Here is an 18,318-nt window from a genome sequence, read left to right on the forward strand (position 1 = left end):
AGGAAGAGGTAGATGAGGTGAGGTGTAGCGATGGGAGAAGTTTGTCTCAGTGTCATTATGACTGGACTCGACAAAGGCGTAGCGACTCTCCCTCGACTGTAATAATTAGACTATTCCAGTCAAGGGAGAGCCGCTACTGATCTTGCATCCCACGTACAAATGATAGAGAAGAAAAGGAAGAAGCAGTTGTGGGTTTTGAAAAGTTGTGGCCGTCTCTATTCAGAGGAAGAGAAGAGAAGGAGGAAAAGAAGAGAATGAGTCTGTGAAAGCAAGTAAAGACATGAGCCCGAGGAACAGAATTCTCCTTCACCTTGATTCACCGCCTTAGCACGCGATCTGGAATTTCATCATCATTCACCTCCTCAGTATTCAATTCGGAACCTGATCATTCACAGTGTCTCAGAGTTTTCACCTACATTGACTGCATCAGCAAAACGATCTGAAAGTTAATCTTTCAAGATTTCTCGGCGTTTCCTTTCACCAGACCGATCGAAACTTTTTATCCTCACAATTTGAGTTCGCGTAGCTAGGATTCGAGGCGAGAGGATACAGAAACTTGACCGGTCTACGACCCAGACGGAAATGGTATCTATATACCAAAGCAATGTGAGTCCCCTCGTGCGGATGTGACCGTCACTAACGTTGAGGAAAGCAAGAACGATAAGAAGGCCGCCCATAAGGCTATGAGGCTCGTCGAAATCGGAAGTCCACCGGCACCATCTCCGATGGGGCTATCATGGATGATCTACGCAACGCCAAAGCTGGTGATCGGTGGTACGATCTGCTCTCCGTCAAAAGTGGTATATTCGCCAAAGCCGATTCTCCGTCGTGGTAAGACTTGAAGACAGACTCCACACTCGCCCGCGACTGTTATGTGGCCATGATCATTGACGTTATTTGAGAAGATGACCAAGTTTCCAAGAGATCGTTCGGCCACCCCTACGAACTCGAGTTCTTGTGGCTCGGTACGCTCAGTCCCTAGCATTGCTTTCGAACGATCAAGTTCGTCCGATATCTTGAGCAATGTTGTCAATCCAAGATCTCCGAGAAATATAGAGAAGAGATGAAAAAATGGTCACAAGAAACGCATGCGTTCATCAAGGATAGTCAAATAAAGAGTAGGGTGTAGCATTGGTCGCCGAGAGGATCTTTGACCCTCAATAAGCAGTGTTAGAGTCGACCTGCTCCGCTTTTAAGACGACATGCTCGCGACTCGCCCTCTTCTCACGTCTTCTCAATCTCCCACTCCCGCTCTCACGCGTGTCTAACTCAGGCTGATTCGAAGAAAAGATATCTTATTGCCATCCACGTCGCCCCTGGCTATCAAGTTTCGATTCTCTGGTAGCCTTGAAGATGACAAATACCCCTCCGAGAGACTAGCTATTATTACATATCGTTTAAATCTGGGTTCCAATTTTCACATTCGCACTTATCTAGGCTGTCTCTGTTCACGACCGCCCTCGGTTCAGTATCTACACTATCAGCCTATGGTCACTGGCCCGTCATGCCAAAAGCACGTATTCTACCCTTGTAGCGATATAGATTGCCCTTCAGCCTCTCCAACCTTCGAGATCTCGTGTGCTTCAGATTGTGAATCGAAAGTTCGGTTCCTCGAGAAGAATGCACTCTCCACGATCCGCTTGTCCATTTTTCTTACGGAAGTAGAGAGTGAGGATGCCGACTGTCACGATGATGAGGACATTGCAACTAACAGAGGTCAGTACAGTTCAACAACCACGAGCGTGTGACGTACACGATGCACGTAGCGAACCCTGGGACAAAGGTGGGTGCGTCCTGTGTTCTGAAAATCAGCGAGCCCACGATGCCACCAACAGCCCCTATTCCTGTCAGGAGAGCTGAGCAGAAAGCGCGTCTCCATTGACCTCGAATGTTGTTCGCCTGGTACGTCATGATCGCCGGAGCAGCCGAGCTGGTGCCAACGACAGCAACGAACACACCAAAGTACTGAACCCAAGGATGCTCCACGAAACCCATAATGGCCAGGCCAATGAGTGAGACCGTGGCCAAACAGCAAAGCACAGGTCCGCGGGTTTTCTTGTGATCCTAGTACCATGCAACCAGATACATAATGGCACCGGCCAGCACATAGGGTGGCGCAACGAGGCACTGGGCCATGGCTACATTGAAGCCAAGCTTGGATCGCAGGATTATCGGAAGGGTGAAGGCAAATGCGTACGCTGTGACATTGATAAGGCTGAGTCCTGTCAGTCAATCGATCCATCAATCTCGATCGGTACTTACAATAAAATGAAAGGAAACCCGTAGATGTACCACTCGGTCGCAGGCTGGAAAAAGCGTTTCCATGTGAGATCCTCGAGTTCAACGTCACGGCGCTCAGCGTTCAATCTCTCAATCTGGAATTCCAGCTGGTCAGGGGAGAGGAACCCCCAGGAGGGCTTAACCCTTTCCTTGTCGGGAAATTTGACGAGAAATATGAATGCGAACGATGCAATGGCGCACGTTATGACCCCTTCCATGATAAATATCCTGCCGCTGTCAGCGATCTGGGATCATGGACATCTCTGGGGAAGCTAACCATCTCCATCCGCTGAGATTGGCAAGTCCATCTAATTGCTGAAGGCCGTATGCAAGGATCCCCGAGAGCGCTGAGGATACGCTGCCTATGAGGTAGAACGAGGAATACCGACGAGCAACTTCAACTACTTTCCTTAGCTGTGAGGGTCAAACCAATGAATTCATCAGAGCTTACATCGAGTGTACCAGCAGGACAGGAGGTAGAGACACCCAGGAAAGTACCCGGCCTCCATGGCACCGAGCAGCAACCGTAGTGGGAGGAGGGTCGGCCAGTTCTTTGCAAAACCAAAACCGATGATGACGGCGCCCCAAGCAAGACAGATCGATGGAAGAAAGGTCCTGGGCCCCACTTTTCGGCCAATGATAACCATCACAGGCTGAAGCAGGATATAGGTGATGAAGAAGGACATGTTGACAAGGTTATAGCGCGGACCGTGGCTCAATTTCAGATCCGTCAGCATCCCCGCAATGGCAGCGTTGGGCATGTTGGTGCGATCCATCAAAGATATGCCGTATATGGCTCCAAGCAGAGGAATCAATCGCAAGTCAATCCGATGCCGTATCGTCGCCGCGGTCTTCTCGTCGAAATGCGCCTCTTCTGGAAGTGAAGAAGCTTGTCCAAGTTCCAACCCATCGTGGGATTCAACGCGGTCGAGTGACTTGGCTGCATCGGACAACTGGTTTTTGGTGGCCATGGTGATATTGGAGCAGGTGGCTTAGTTCAAGAGATTGAGAAACGATAAAGTTGGCTTCCGAGTCCCCAGATGTATGATTTTCTAGTGATCCTGACCTTCCGCGTTTGGTAGATGACTCTGGCGACAACTCATTCCTGCAGAACCCCATGGGGTCTTTATATCCTGAGGAATGATATCCTGGGGGACCTAGCGCCGAAGACTCGTCTCCATCTTCCGCTCAGCTCAATAGCCAGACCATCTACTCATCGGAATCGAGTTGCGAGTTCCGTTATGGCTCTACCTCTTGTCTTGTCGGCCTCGCAGCCAGATTTATGCCCGAATATACAAAGTTTTGCCTATGTCTACATCCCGAGGCTGGGAGAATACACCGTTCTCTTTACCCATGTAAACCTTTGCTTCTGTAAGTATCATTACTTTGACGCCGTATGGTAGCGACGGCTGGTGTCGAGATCCACAGGTACTAACACCGAAATAGTACCGGAATAATAGAAATAACGATAACAATACGCAGTGCCGCCGTGTCACGAATCATGTCTGCTTTACGATATGAGCGCTCCCATGATGCAGGTTGTATTCAGGGTCATGGCTTCGAGGGGAAACCATGGCTGCGATTACAACTTGTATCAGAAAACGCCGATATTTGTGCTGCCGCACGTCGAACTTCAAGCCTTGTAAAATCATTCTCGGAACCGAGCATTGGCTTCTCGTATCTGGCCTTGTCTCCGGCCTTTGAGATTGAAATGACATCGCCTGGCTGAGACTAGACGGAAGTGATAAGTCAGGGGATGAGACGGGATTTAGTCCGACTACTTTGGCAATATAACTTTCCATCTCGTCCCAGAGCCCGGTGATATTACAACAACTAATTGAAACTTGGACTGTTGCATCCGAGCCCGGCTCAGAAACTCGACTCTATCCTCTTTCAGTACAAGATGGGGTCATCCCTGGCTGCACAAAAGCCGGATCACCCTTGTCCAACCGGGCTCACAGAGCAGGATCTTACTTCATATCCATGGAACCCATCCACTGATGACGACCTTGCGGTGCTAGCCGTGCGGAGCGTTGTTGGGGATATGTGTACGCAGCACGGAGGAGGGCATGCTGGTTCCGCTTTGGGTATGGCAGCGATAGGGGTGGCATTATGGAAGTATGTCATGCGATACAGTCCCTCAGAGCCTGAATGGTTTGATCGCGACCGTTTCGTTTTGTCGAATGGTGAGCTGCATTCAGCGAATGGGCAACCCAGTGGCCATTGTGGAGTGAGAGCACTAACATCCGGGAGGTAGGTCACGCCAGCTCCTTCTTGTACGCACTTCTTCACTTGACCGGTTACGAAGCTTGGTCCGTGGAACAATTGAGGGGATACACTCATCCAAAGGAGAAGGGCTACGTGACCCTGGCTCACGGCCATCCGGAGATCGAGGCGCCTGGTGTCGAGGTCACCACCGGACCGTTGGGGCAAGGCGTCGCCAACGCTGTTGGCCTTGCGATAGCTTCAAAAAATCTCGCTGCTACGTTCAATGAACCCGATGCCGAAATCATCCAAGCCCGTGTCTTCTGTATGACTGGCGATGGCTGCCTGATGGAGGGGGTGGCTCTAGAAGGTACGTACCAGACCCGCAGAGTGATTCCAAGACTGACTCACACTGGCATAGCCATCTCACTTGCGGGTCAACTGCAGCTGGATAACTTGGTTCTAATATATGACAACAACCAGGTCACCTGTGACGGGCCTCTCTCATGGGTCAACAATGAGAATATCAATGAGAAGATGCGCGCTTGCGGGTGGGAGGTGATTGATGTTTTTGACGGCAGGTATGATGTACAAAGCATAGTTGCGGCTCTGGAACAGGCCAAGTCGGTCACTGGCAAGCCCGTCATGGTCAACGTCAGGACAGTGATTGGCGTCGATACGAGCGTCGCAGGAACAAACAAGGCTCACCACGGACTGATTGACGAGGGCAGCATCGCGAGGCTGAAGCAGCTTCTCACTTCTGACGGCCAGCCTTACTCGATACCTGCAGACATCCGTTCCTATTTCACAGAGCGCAAAGAGCATGGTATACAACTTCTGGAGAGATGGAATGCATTGATCGATCATTATCAAAAGGCCTATCCGGACAAAGCTCGAGCACTCGAGGAACGCATTGGCGGCTGTCAGCGCAGTGGTGAAGATGTGCTGAAAGCCATGACGGCAAAAGACTTTCGGGGAAAATCGACGAGAGAAATGAACGGCATGGTCATTGAGAGCCTTTTGCAAGCGCTCCCTGGGCTGATCGTGGGGAGTGCGGATCTGGCTGGGGCGAACAAAACCCCCCAGTCAGAACAAACCATCTTCGACTCGCACAATCGTCGGGGCCGAACTATTCGTTACGGGGTTCGCGAACATGCGATGGCGGCGATATCAAACGGTTTGGCGGCGTACCATCACGGCGCTTTCATTCCAGTCACGGCAACCTTCCTGATGTTCTACCTATATGTGAGTTGGGCTGGAGACCGCCTTGTAACGAGCTGATCGGCCTTAGGCTTCGCCAGCGGCGCGAATGGGCGCCCTGAGCAAGCTGCGAGTCATCCACATCGCTACCCATGATTCGTTCGCCGAAGGTCAGAACGGGCCGACGCATCAACCGGTCGAGGTCGATTCTCTGTACCGTGCCATGCCAAACTTGTATTTCTACAGGCCCTGCGACGGGTAAGTGACCATCTTTTGTGACCGGTCCAAGCTCGAACGCTTACCTCTCGCCCAGCGAAGAAGTGATCGGGGCGTGGCAAAGCTCCCTGGCGATGCCACACTCCCCCGCCATCATTTCGCTTGCCCGAGATCCCACGGACGGAGAAGTGCCGGGGACCCGCCGATCCGGCGTCGCTCGCGGCGCGTACGTCTGTGTCGAGGTGGAAAACCCCGACTTGACCATCGCGAGCTGCGGTTCAAACATGCACCACGCGGTCAAGGCTGCACGGATGCTGGAGAGGGCAAAGGGGCTACGCGTGAGGGTGGTGAGTGCACCTTGCCTCGACCTGTTCGAGATGCAGGACCAGGCGTACAAAAGCTCCGTGTTCCCGTTGGATGGACACCCGGTCGTCAGTGTCGAGGAGTATGTGCCGACGGTGTGGGCGCGTTACGTTACTGGCAGCGTGGGAATGTCATCGTTCGGTTGTTCTGCCGCGAATGCGTCCAACTATGAGCGTTTCCAATTGAACGACCGTGGCATCGGACGCAGGATCTTGGAGTATCTGGTCAATTTGGAAGGCAGAGATGCCAGGTCTTTTGGCTGGCGAATGTTGTGATGTCTTTGGGGAGCCAAAGTATGATTCTGCATGGCTAGATGAGAGGCCTTCAGTCCCTACCCGTTCCCAAGTAAACACCAAGTGTGACAGTGGTCTCTACTGCTTTTGCTTTTTGGGCTTGCTTTAAGTGACCTCTCTCAACCCGTCGTCGAGGTTCTCCAACTTTTCTCACCTTACGGCTCCCTCATATGCTCATAATATAAGACAATTGCCGAACACATGAGAGACTGCAAGTACAATGGGATCATGATCCGACAGGGGTGTTGGTCCTGCAAGGGAAGTGTAATCTGGAGTTTGGCGACGAGAGAACTCAACGTCTGATTAGAACTTGTATGCAGCACGAGCCGAAGGATCATTCTATATATTCCTAGGCGAGATGCCTTTATGCCGTGGTATTTAGTTGTTGAGATGAATCAAGCTGCCTTGATGCCTCGCCCAAGATGCCCTTCTGCGCGTTTGAAACGGCATTCCACACCACCATGCCTCGTTCCCAGTCTGGATCTACCCATCCTTCCCACACTTTGCCACACTCGTCAAGATATCTCAGCGTGTTTTCACTTCCGTCGCCACCCCACCCGATATCTTCGCTCCCCGAGGCAAACTCCCCGAACGGGTCAGATATGGCTCTGGCGGACAAACGGTCTTCAGCAGTATAGCCAATGCTGTATCCCGTGCACCACCAGATGGGGATGTCGGCACTGTGGAACACTCCACAGGAAGGTTTGAAAACGGCGTCCAAGACTTTGGCACGCCAATCTATCCGATACCGAAAGATATTCTCCTTCGGCAGAGGGACAATGCCCGGCTTCTCTGGGGGGTCGAGAAGGCAATGCGTCAGTCCTCGGAGAGAAACGTGAACCTGCATGTCTGCACGGATCTTGGCGAATGCATGAGCCCATGCTTCTCGGTCCGGTGAGTTTGGATCAGCAGGGACTTTGTACATGGGCAAGTTTATCAAAGCCTCAACGACACCTCGAGGATAGTCGTTGCACAGTTGCAAGACCAAGGCGTCGCGCGAATCTGGAGCGTGGAAACTTTTGTATAGAACAGCTTCATCTCGAACTTCGCCGAGCATGATTTTTATACCCTGCGACGCCATCCGTGTCGCAAATGAACCGTCGTGCAACGAAAGCAGGAATGACGGCGGCACAAACCCTCCTTGGGGAAAGGAGCCATCGGTGCATGCACGGAAAACGTGGTAAGGGAGACGAGCGATGGCACGGACAAGGTCGGTGGATGGCAAGGCTCGGAGGCGGACAATCTTCTCGGACGTCGTTAAGCCAGATGGGATGCCCAGACTGTCACACAAGGATGAGAATTGAAACGTCGTCTTGGATGATCGGGCTGCCGGGGGCTGTACAGCCACGGCGTTGGACCACAGGTAGGCACGTTTGATCAACCTCTCCGACGGAGGCTGATGGATGTCATAGTAAAGCTGATAGAAGGCCGAGTAAGCGCCTGCTGACAAACCTCCGACTGTGATGTTGTTCGGATTGCCGTGGAACAGCTTTATATTCTCGTGAACCCATCTCAACGCTTCACGCTGGTCCCAGAACCCGTAGTTCCCCGGGCTAGGGTCTTCTGCGATCTCGGCTAGTTCTGAACCTGCCAAGAAGCCGAATAAGTTGAGGCGGTACGTTGGTGAGACGATGATCCGGGGTGCAGCGTGGCTCAATAAGTCGGTTGGATCACGGAGCCAGTCCAGGTTGGCCGTGCCGACTTGTAGAAATCCCCCGTGAATGTGGAATTGTACAGGCCATCCAGTCGGGGGTGGCTTGCCGATTGGGACCCAGATATTGAGAAACAAGCAGTCTTCCGATTCCGGGGGGGAAGGCGAGGCTGTCTTCAATGACTCTTCCACATAAAAGACGCTGTGGTCGTAGTGAGGCTGGGGACAGACCGCTCCGAATTCCGTATAGTCACCAGGCAAACCAGACTCATCATTGAAGGTCCAGTCACTGGGCGGTGGTTGCGGCCGGCGCCAGCGAAGATTCCCAACAGGTGCCCGGGCGTAGCGCACCCTGCAGTAACGACGGAGGATAGCACGCCCCGACGTGTCATAATGTTCAATTCCCTTTAGACTTCCCCTGGTCGTGCTGAGAACGCAAGACTTGCGCAGCGATTTATTGGCTTCCATGATGGGCTTGTGGTTGAGTTATCGTATTGTCATGGTACTGAGGAAGAACCTTTTGCAGTCGACCCTGTAGAACACAAGGGATGAATCCGTTGCTGGGTATATACCAACATCACATGCTTCAGTGCCGACACTGAACTGCGAGTTCCGAAAGCGCATGTATTTTTATGCCCGAGTGGAATCGGGGAGAGCCAAGATTCCCCGCCAGCCTGGTATGCCAGCTGAGGCGGACTTCCGAGCACGCTGTAATCTGATCCAGTCGAGGCATTGACCTCGACATCTACCGTGATGGAACCCGATTCAGAGCTCCTACTGCTTCAGGACACGTCGCCAGTGCTCAGTGGTCCAGGTTCCGAAACAGATCCAGGCATGGACGTCTCCAAGATGGACCAGGCCAAAGCCCCTCGCAAACTGAAAGGAGAGACTAATTTGGTCGCTTTGAACTGTGGATATCGAGGTGTTCCCAGAGATTGTATCGCTCTTGGAGCTCGCTTATGTTCGCCAGGAATTCAACCTCCATCCAAGCCCATATAAGCAGCCTTAGATATTGACATTGTTCTACATCAAAGGCCAATTTTAGACTCGTACCCACGAATTCCCACGTCCTGTCACGTACGGCTGGCCAGGGAAGACAACAGTGGAGATGGGTAGAGTAGACTTGTAATTGTGTCTATCTGTATGTTTTTGGGGTTTCGGTTTACACAATGATATTTGCTCGTATGAAGGTCCCAGCTCTTCCTGAACTAGATTGTCCAGGACATCTGACTTGGGCTGAGTTTAGTACTCGCACCACACGCTCTTGCGAATGTCAGCGTCCTCCTACGATCCGGCAGTCGATCCAAGCGTAGGCTCAATCCCGTGCAAGTGATTAATCTCCAGGTATTTTTGTCATCCTCTGCAAATCCCTGCCTTGTGACCCATTGATGAACCTCATACGCCACAATGCAATAGCCCTGCACACATGTCCACACTTTGATTCTGCCTCACTATCTGGGCTCTTCCTTGATTGAGACACCTGCCCGTACCTCTGTCGGGGGAAAGTTTCGCATCTGGTTGAGAAAAGATGCCTCTATCTTTCTCGCATGGGTCGTGACACTGTGTTCTGGGCCATTGAATGTGATGGAATTGTTTATGATGAGCTCAAAGTCGTCGATAAAGTCGGTGACGGTGTCGTATTTCTTCGTGTTCAGCTTCTCCAAGATCCGGCCCAAGTCCATCGGTTGCTTGATCACTTTGGGATAGCTGGGTAGGTTGAGTGTTATGAAGTCCACGGGCTCCTTGAATGGAGCTGCAAACGGGCTCACAAGAATGTTGCGGATGACGCGTTTCATAAGAGCCACGCGTGGACCTGTGACCTCCCAATCGTGGCAAAGCACAGTGCGCAAGGTAGCAAGGTTTGACTTGACTTCTGCCGGGTTCTTTTCTTTTCTGCTGGGTCTGCCTGATGAGGTACCACGCTTTCGGCTCTCCACGTCAGGAGAGGACAGAGAGCGTAGGTCCCTTGCTCGGCGCCTGGCAACTCCAATTGTGCTCAGCTGTTTCCCGTGCTCTTTGTTTTTGTTGGTTTTCTTGGTTTTGTCGCGAGATGTTGCTCCAGACCGAAAGGTAGCTTGGTTCTGTCGGCGAGGATTTTGCGAAGCGCTTGAGTAAGCCCGTGCCTGGTTCACCTCCTGGCCTCCAGTAGATGGGCAAAAGAGTGTCAGGATGTCGTCGTCCTTGCCGATATTGGAGTTATCTTCGCGAAGATTTGCATACGCTTCACTAGAAGTCGAGTTAACCAGATCGACAACGGCAGGCGTCTGTGTAGGACTATCCATCAGAATAGTGCCACGGCCACTTTCATTGTGGTATGTAGGCGCCGGACGTGGGCTGTGAGCATCTGCAGGGGCAACGACATCGGACTCAGTGCCGCATTGGTTGGCGGGCTTTGAATTGAGAATATAGAGCTCGGATCCACAGAAACAGCAATATGCTCCTCGAATGTTAGGGGTTATGAGATTGCACGATTCGCAGAAGCCTTTCCTGGAGGCCATGGTGCATCGTGTTTATGTCGAAATGGGATCGAAAGCTGAGTGATCTGTAGGCGCAGTTGCGTCGATGAGTCAACAGGAATCGCAAAGCATATGTGAAGTGAAAAGGGGTCGCAGGAAGAAATGAGACAAGTTAATTCAAAACATGAGTTGAATACAGAGTAGTTGTTTTCCAGTCCCGTAATATGCTGTCACTACATCCACAGGCAGCGACAGCAAGGTGAACAGATATTGCTATTACTTCACTGCCAGGCAGTAACATTGGGCGGAAAGCCTCGAGGTGCTAGATATAAAACCTTGCAACCTCTCTTTCGTAGTTTGACATTCTCACATAGACATAATCAACAGTTTCAGCTGTTAGTTTCAACTAGTTATGAGCACCTCTGTACAAGGGGCCTGATAATTGAGGAAGTTCTCAGACCTCCCAGTTCTTTCATCCGCAAGATAGCGGACTCCATGATGAACCCCAAGCAAGGAGGTCCTTTTGGAACGACAGGCCAATATCGTCCCCTGGCTTAGAATTTTCGAGCGCGTCGCCAGAGCGGCGGGGGTATGTTCGATATCCTCAGTCAGCAAGAAGCCGGTAAAGTCTGTGACTAGATCAGAATCAAATCTTCCACGCGTTTGCAAGCCAAAAAGGCAAATGGCGTTTCCGATGTCCGACCTGGTGATAAGTGAGCCATGGAGTGACCATCACAAGATTAAATTTGTGAGGACCAGAGATCATGATCTCTAGATATATATATTAATTGGTATTGTTATCTTCAACGATATCGACTACCCGTCTCTACTACGAGTTCACTCTGCAACAGATAAGAAGCCTCCAGATCAAAAAGGCTCTTCCGAAAAGGAAAATGCTTCGTCCTATCCAAGAAGACCTCTGTGTCGAAGCACTCCAAGAGTTGGAAGTCATCAAGATGTTGCGGCTCCCGTCGTCCGCTATGGAGCAGGCTAGCTAGAAGCCAGTGTTATCCTTTGGTTCAGGCACAACAGAAGAGTGTGGTGTTACAAACAGGACAAGTGTATACAAGAATCCCAACGACTTGAGGCTACGACGCTTCGTCAAACGCAACTTGGAGCTCCCGTCATGATTTTCAAGGGCTTCATCGGTCTTGGCGACAATCTACAGTTGCCCTCGCTGACCAAAAAGGCTCGCAAGGAGATCCCGATTCCTCTTCAGTTCCCTGTCAACCTTCCGAATCGTTTGACCACCTTGGGTTCCCGTTCAGCCAGCTTACCGAGCAGAACCGAATGATGCTGACATTGTGCAACAATGCCAACACGTATGGCTACGACGGTCTGCTGCAGTGCGAAAAGGAGACAGTACCCAAGCAACGGGGATTGCAAGTGGAATCGTCGCATGCAACAAGCAACTCTACCGCATGCCATCGAACTCGATACTTCTCGACTTTGCTTTCTAGTCCAATCAACACTGCCCATTCTTATGGTGGCGAAGACGATGATGGAGTTGCTGGCGGTGTACCACAAATTCCACGACGATCTCAGTGCCCAAGTTGGCGACCATGTCCTGGAGGGTGCTGGATCATACGATCACTGGAGCAAATTCAAAGATTCTCCGGACACCGACCCTGCTAGGTTGTGCTTTTTCTAGATTTTCAACTTTATCTTCCCCATCGTCGATTCACGGGGACCAATACAACATGCTTTGGGGAGAGTCTTTAGTCTACCGAGCCGAGAGTACGGATCTGGTTAACTGGAACACTCGACCTTTAAGATACGGATCGAAATGAGATTGTGGACGACTTGGATGCTTGCGGAGTGCCAATTACATTTTGAGATGGACAGAGAACAGGTTTCCATGACTAAAGTCAACTGAAATGTACCTGGTCACCGTTCTGCAAACTTGATATCATTACTCCGTAGATTGAGATGCAATCAATAGTCATATCGATCCCACGACTCTCGAACAAGATCCGTAGAATCCTCTCTTGTCTCCCTCAAGAGATATCATCATAACAAACCACGGCCTGTGTTGTGGAATATCACACACATAAGTCCAAGGAGACTGACAAGTTGTTGGTATGTAAGCTTCTTTGGGGGTTGTCTCATTTCCCATGGAGCAGGTGGATCGACGTCGAGGGTGCAACTGTCAACGCATCGACATCAATATGACGCTTCGTGGCGAGCTCTCAGTGAGTTCATGCGTTCTTGCTAAACCCAATCCAATTTTTTTATTACAATCATCTTGACGGACTCAAAGGTCTATTGAACCCTCCGACACGGTTCATATACTGTCGGTATTCGGTCTTCTTTTCCTTTCTCACGCCGTAGATCTGGTTCCCAGGCACTTTTGTGTTTTGAGTCGATTTGAACGTCGTGAATCCCATCATGTTTCTCAAAAGTGCATCTTCGTCGGCCTCATCCACCGCCATCCTGTCGCCGTTGACGACAGCCGGTTGACCTGAACGAGCAGCGCCGTGTGTAGATCTCGTATCTCCTCCTGTCTTGGTTGTTGCCTCTCGATTCCTTACCCGATGATCATTCTCGCTTCGCCGAGGAGGAGGGGGTGATCGCGTACGTATAGTCGAACCGTTTGCAGCACCACCGTCTCTGACCGGTGACCTCGATCTAGACCTGGAATGTTTTCGCGGACGTTGATAACTTTTTGAATCTGTTGTCACATGAGTAAAACAAGTCATTTTGAGGGAGAGAACCAAGAAATCTACCTTGTGACGACTTATTATGCCTCTCTAGACTGTCTCCTCCATTGACATGGCGCTCTCTTGCAGCAGCACCGCCACCTCTCTCTACCCGGTCTCGATGTGATCGCTCTCTAGATCGACTTCGTTCTCGATGTCGCTTGTTGTCGTTGTATGTATCATCTCGCGATCTCGACCTGTCGTTCCTGCGACCATCTTTCTGTTGTATTTTCGGACGTTGTCGTCCTCCTCCTTCATCCCTATCTCCTCCGTCATCAAGTCGTGATTTTGATTTTGCGTGATCTCTTCCATTTTTGGAGCTGTTTCGTGAAAGATCGTCGTCCGTCGCTCGCTTTGCGCGTTTCAAAGGAGGCTCTTCCATATTCACACCCTTTGTATCGAACACTCCAAATTTATTTTATCGGGGTTTTGTTGACCAGCCGAAGAAATCATGGGGTTTTGAGATGTACAGGCAATACTTCTCCAGCGCATGCCGCGGCCGCAGGTAAAGAAATCATTTTTTGCGGCTGCTGATTTTATGTTGGACCGTACTAGATATCTGTACGGTGGATCCTTTTGCGGTCAACTGCAGATCATCCACCTGGAACGCTTCACTGCCCAAGCCCCCCTCGTATGCACTTACTTCATTGCGAGCTCCAGGCCCCAAACTTGAGATAATACTTCGAAGGTGAGAATCGTTTGATCCTACGCGGAGTTTTTATACGGAACAGCCTCAGAGTGCCGCAGCACGTGGCGGCTAGGGCCACCAGGGTGGGTATACGATATGTTTAGCCGCTTGTGAGGCAGGGAAGCGAGAATCGAAGACAACCAGCGCTGTATCTCTTCTGAGACAACCTCCTCTACGAGTGCTAAAAGCATACGAGTTACAGCCACATCATCTTGAAGCTTGAAGCTTGAATCACGGGACGATCACTCAATACTGCCGAACTCCGAAGCCACCACCGTCAAGTCGCCCAGTGTTTCAACAACAAACTCCTTTGTACGAGTTAAGGTGTCTCCATGATATAACCAGTCGACACTGAATACATATACAAAGGAAAGGCGATGATGATATACATATCGAGTATCCGTACGAGTTCATTGTTTGGAAGACAAACCAAGACGAGTAAGTGCATGCATTCAGGGCAACACAGTACGGAAATTCCGTGCTTGGGCGTTCGACTGCTCCTCGGACTCTGGCGTTGTTGATCCTGGCTGTGCTCCGCCATTCTCCGCCACGTTCGGACTGATTGATCTACGTTTGAAGCCACAACCCAGGTTAATTTGCAATTGCAGCAGTTGGCAATCTTCGAAACGTGGAGGGCCTTAACTTTAGGCGCCATTAGTTTTGGTACCGGTGGCATGGCCCCCAAAGGCGTTGTGGTCCCTGATCTAAACATCCGATCCAATCATTTCAAGAGATTCCCTTTCCGCAAACCCACTTACATAAGGTTGAACAGGTTCTTTCTGAAGCCATATGGGTCTCAGGAGGGTACGTACTCCGTACAATATGGAGCATTATTAAACAGCCTCTGAAGAAACCATTCGATTCTCTTGGGAATCCAAATAACCTACTCCGACTTTGCGATCTTCCGTTTTTCTGCCTGGTCCTTTTTGGCAGCTCAATCGAAAAGTCTCGCCCCGTTGAGATTCTATTCACGCGTTTTCAACTATTCCCCTCGCCTCACAGACTCACGTTCGAGTAGGGTCGTACAACTCGACCACTTACAAAATGGACGGCCTACAGGTGGACGACTCGTCGCGCGAGAAAATATCCGCTTCAACCGATTCCCACAAGATGATTTTGCCTCAGAGCTATCCTTCAGAATCATCAACCAGTCAAAACCCTCAGTACCCTCCATATCCTCAGCACATGCAGACATCGCCACTATACGAAAACCCCGAACCTGTACGGACACCAGAAAAGCCGCAAATGCCCTGGGGCCTCAGCTTACGAGGTTACACGTTTCTCATAATCGGTATAACGGCGGTGGTCATGGCAGCTGCGTTGGGTGGAGGATTGGGAGGAGCCATTGCCGCGGTCGCTAATCATAACTCTTCGTAAGTGTCAAAGATCAACAGGAATCAGAATGTACATGTTGACGTTTTTCTGTTAGTCCGACCGCAACAGTAACGGCAACAGTGACAGCAGGCGCTGCCAGCACAGCAACAGGCACCGCGTCCTCGACAGTCTCACCGACCGCCGCCGTCAAGAACTACTCTCCCCTTTTGCCCACCCAGGTCAACACAACTGCGTTGGATTGTGATGACCAAGCCACCGTCACCGCCCAGAATGGCGACTCATACACCATGAACTGTAACACCAACTATGCCGGCAACGATATCATCAGCTTCATTTCGTACACGCTCGACACATGCATCAACGCGTGCTCCAAGATGAACACAATCGCAGGAGACACCAAATGTCACGGCGTCTTGTTCAATTCCAACATGAATACCATTTACAACGAGGCTCAGGGCAATTGTTGGCTGAAGTCGTTAATGGCCGGCGCGACAACGGACGGGCTGCCTCCTTCGGTAGGGGCTATACTGGTGACATCTTAATATCGATCTTACTCGAAACCTTAATTGGGCGCTCTTTTCAAAAGGTGAAGGTTATACCATCTGGCGCATTTTATACGCGGGGGGGAGGCATCAGCATTGGGTTGGTTTTGATTTCATGCATGTGATGATGAATCTTCTTGCCAGTCAATAGGATCAACAGAGAACAGTCCTTGTTTTTGTACTCCGTACATCTGACTTGTATCAATTCTTTATTACCGGCTTGTCTTTTTCTGGTCTCTATTCAGGAGACGCAACGATGGACAAGACGGGTGTAGTTTTTCTTATGTCAAACTGACTTGGCCTTTGATTGACTCTCGGTATGGTCAACAATCCAATGAAGTATTACGAGTAGCATTGGTCGAGTGCGTTGTGTCATCGATCTGCCAGGATCTCCGTCGAATGAGAGTTCTGGACTGGCATCAACAAGCCGTGGGCTGGGCAAGTACCCGTACCTCCCTAGGGTCCAATTCATTCGTGCGTACTCCGTACATACAGGTAGTGCGAGAGAGACGACAGGATAGGATAGCGAGCACAGATCAGCGTGGTGTTGGTGAATCCCCGTGCTCTTTCTCGGGCTGCGCCTGAATGACGGGCTTGTAAGGCTTGCCCAGACTAAACCTGAATCGGTTGTGTTCGCGAGGCCCCCCCGGACCTTTGACATTTTTGTTGATTTCGGGGACAGTGTCGTCACCCATCGAGCCGGCTCAACCCTATAATTGGGCCTCTGAGCTTTCTGTGGCGCCTATTGCTTGACCCTAATCCCAATTCATGCCCATTCTACGAGGGCCTGAACGGTTATCGAGTACTGTACTGTACAGTAACTCCGTACATCTTCCAGCTTCAAAAGATCGACCGAGATACTACAAAGAAATGATGCAAGTTTTATTTCCCTCGCGGAATGACTCCTCTTTTTGTGTTTTAGAGAGGTTTGTGGTCTATTGTAGATTGTTATGAGAAAAGGTATTTAATTGAACGTTGGCCCCCAGGGTTTCAAGCGATCTTTGTCAATCTCTTCAGAGTGTATGTTGTACTTTTTACATCCATCTAGCAAGGTCGTTTTCAGATACCTGTTACGGATACCCGGTACTACACAGTACTAGTTACCACTGAACACTCCCAACCTCATCCTCCCTTTTTATCGTACCATACTACACAATGTGTCAACCACGGGGTAGACAAACAATGTCAACTCCTCCTACATATATCAACCAACAACAACAGTCTGTCTACTTTGATGAGAACAACAATTCTGGCTGTTATCCTTCTACCAACTTCACCGTGATGCCTCCTCCTGTGGGGTACTGTCAACATTCTGCCATGTTACCGCCCAACCACCACTGTACGTGTAAAGAATACAGTCAAAATTATTATCTACAATCACACTCTCGTCGACCTCCCGGTACTTTGAACCCTGCCATCGGTATACCCTTGGGAATCTGTACGGCTGGTCTTTCTTCTGCTGCAATGGGTATTTATAGGTAAGACTATACTCTCCCTCAAACCCTCGCTTTCCGATCATCCATTCAGACTTGTATTTTTGAGAACAACACTAACAACTCTTTTTGCCATTTCAGAGGCGTCAAAGAACATCAAGCTAGAAAAAGACACCTAAAGGCACAAAAGGAAGAACCCAAGATCAAAGTCAAAAAGGAAATGGATCAAGTATCGGCGTCGCCAGCGGCAGCTATGCCGGTCGACACGTACGCCCGACCTTCTACAGTGTCACAGACCCCAGAGATGCCAGGTGACGGTTTCGTAGGTGGCAATTTGGCCACTCTACCACCACCGTCGGCAGACGAGACATCACATTATCCCACTTCTCCAGACTCGTCGCTGCTCTCACCTACACACTCTGAGTTGTCGTCCTCATCGTCAGGGTCATTTCGCAAAGTCGGAACCGTGTCGGAAATAGACAGCACCCCCATCGAGCCTCCTCCAGAGTACTATGAAAAGTGTTGAGAGTGGAGGTTGGTTGAGATCGATGTGAAAAGAGTTTGACGAGTATAAAGGATACTGGGATGACTTGTATGGGCTTCAACAATGTCTTGTTATTATTTCTCAGTGTTAGCGTTTTAGCATTCATCCAGACCCAGAATACCCATGGCATGAATCTTGGGGTCCTGCACCTGGGACCTGTGTTCCGGTAAATACATACGCGTGGTGCATCACGCTTTCTCCTTTTCAGGGCAGTCACGCCTGAAGTGTCCTGGTTTTTTGCATCTATAGCACAGCCTTTGTCTCGGCCTGCCCTCCATCGTACATGGACTGCCATTCTCCTCCTGCTTGACGACCGGCAATGGCGATCGCCGACGGTTGTGTGAGAACCCCCTCCGAGGCTTCACGAGCTCGTAGATGTCCTCCACTGTCTCGGCCTCCGCCATTGCCTCTCT

General features: G+C 50.5%; 8 protein-coding genes across 8 annotated transcripts; 4 read left to right on the forward strand and 4 right to left on the reverse strand.

The window, feature by feature from the left end:
• Nucleotides 1-1,583: 1,583 nt before the first annotated feature.
• Nucleotides 1,584-1,995, reverse strand: PV06_09585 (uncharacterized protein; the record flags this gene model as incomplete). Its single annotated transcript, XM_016411041.1, has 2 exons — nt 1,584-1,707; nt 1,754-1,995. 2 exons carry the CDS (start codon nt 1,993-1,995, stop codon nt 1,584-1,586), a joined length of 366 nt encoding a protein of 121 aa, XP_016258848.1.
• A 69-nt stretch (nt 1,996-2,064) lies between these two features.
• Nucleotides 2,065-3,251, reverse strand: PV06_09586 (uncharacterized protein; the record flags this gene model as incomplete). The annotated part of the gene is made up of 4 exons (XM_016411042.1): nt 2,065-2,215; nt 2,263-2,508; nt 2,558-2,681; nt 2,732-3,251. 4 exons carry the CDS (start codon nt 3,249-3,251, stop codon nt 2,065-2,067), a joined length of 1,041 nt encoding a protein of 346 aa, XP_016258849.1.
• Nucleotides 3,252-4,183: 932 nt separating this feature from the next.
• On the forward strand, nt 4,184-6,613 carry PV06_09587 (transketolase; the record flags this gene model as incomplete). The annotated part of the gene is made up of 6 exons (XM_016411043.1): nt 4,184-4,466; nt 4,538-4,855; nt 4,907-5,730; nt 5,777-5,943; nt 5,999-6,488; nt 6,578-6,613. 6 exons carry the CDS (start codon nt 4,184-4,186, stop codon nt 6,611-6,613), a joined length of 2,118 nt encoding a protein of 705 aa, XP_016258850.1.
• A 2,728-nt stretch (nt 6,614-9,341) lies between these two features.
• On the reverse strand, nt 9,342-10,706 carry PV06_09588 (uncharacterized protein; the record flags this gene model as incomplete). Its single annotated transcript, XM_016411044.1, has 1 exon — nt 9,342-10,706. One exon carries the CDS (start codon nt 10,704-10,706, stop codon nt 9,660-9,662), a length of 1,047 nt encoding a protein of 348 aa, XP_016258851.1. The 3' UTR covers nt 9,342-9,659.
• A 1,270-nt stretch (nt 10,707-11,976) lies between these two features.
• PV06_09589 (uncharacterized protein) lies at nt 11,977-12,315 on the forward strand (the record flags this gene model as incomplete). Its single annotated transcript, XM_016411045.1, has 1 exon — nt 11,977-12,315. The coding sequence occupies one exon, from the start codon at nt 11,977-11,979 to the stop codon at nt 12,313-12,315; it is 339 nt and encodes a 112-aa protein (XP_016258852.1).
• Nucleotides 12,316-12,496: 181 nt separating this feature from the next.
• PV06_09590 (uncharacterized protein) lies at nt 12,497-13,813 on the reverse strand. The gene is made up of 2 exons (XM_016411046.1): nt 13,391-13,813; nt 12,497-13,335 (listed from the first exon to the last, which is right to left on the reverse strand). Exons 1-2 carry the CDS (start codon nt 13,743-13,745, stop codon nt 12,905-12,907), a joined length of 786 nt encoding a protein of 261 aa, XP_016258853.1. The 5' UTR covers nt 13,746-13,813; the 3' UTR covers nt 12,497-12,904.
• An 858-nt stretch (nt 13,814-14,671) lies between these two features.
• Nucleotides 14,672-16,095, forward strand: PV06_09591 (uncharacterized protein). Its single transcript, XM_016411047.1, has 2 exons — nt 14,672-15,424; nt 15,481-16,095. Exons 1-2 carry the CDS (start codon nt 15,096-15,098, stop codon nt 15,926-15,928), a joined length of 777 nt encoding a protein of 258 aa, XP_016258854.1. The 5' UTR covers nt 14,672-15,095; the 3' UTR covers nt 15,929-16,095.
• Nucleotides 16,096-17,110: 1,015 nt separating this feature from the next.
• Nucleotides 17,111-17,971, forward strand: PV06_09592 (uncharacterized protein; the record flags this gene model as incomplete). The annotated part of the gene is made up of 2 exons (XM_016411048.1): nt 17,111-17,406; nt 17,503-17,971. 2 exons carry the CDS (start codon nt 17,111-17,113, stop codon nt 17,885-17,887), a joined length of 681 nt encoding a protein of 226 aa, XP_016258855.1. The 3' UTR covers nt 17,888-17,971.
• Between the last annotated feature and the right edge of the window lie 347 nt (nt 17,972-18,318).

The sequence above is a fragment of the Exophiala oligosperma genome (genome assembly GCF_000835515.1).
Source record: "Exophiala oligosperma strain CBS 72588 unplaced genomic scaffold supercont1.10, whole genome shotgun sequence".
Lineage (NCBI taxonomy): Eukaryota > Fungi > Ascomycota > Eurotiomycetes > Chaetothyriales > Herpotrichiellaceae > Exophiala > Exophiala oligosperma.

What these genes read in the sequence shown, in the direction of transcription:
- PV06_09591 (XM_016411047.1), top strand. Translation starts at nt 15,096, where the DNA reads ATGGACGGCCTACAGGTGGACGACTCGTCGCGCGAGAAAATATCCGCT. An exon ending in GTCGCTAATCATAACTCTTC is followed by an intron (nt 15,425 to 15,480) that starts GTAAGTGTCAAA and finishes TTTTTCTGTTAG; the next exon opens with TCCGACCGCAACAGTAACGG.
- PV06_09590 (XM_016411046.1), bottom strand. Translation starts at nt 13,745, where the DNA reads ATGGAAGAGCCTCCTTTGAAACGCGCAAAGCGAGCGACGGACGACGAT. An exon ending in GCATAATAAGTCGTCACAAG is followed by an intron (nt 13,336 to 13,390) that starts GTAGATTTCTTG and finishes ATGTGACAACAG; the next exon opens with ATTCAAAAAGTTATCAACGT.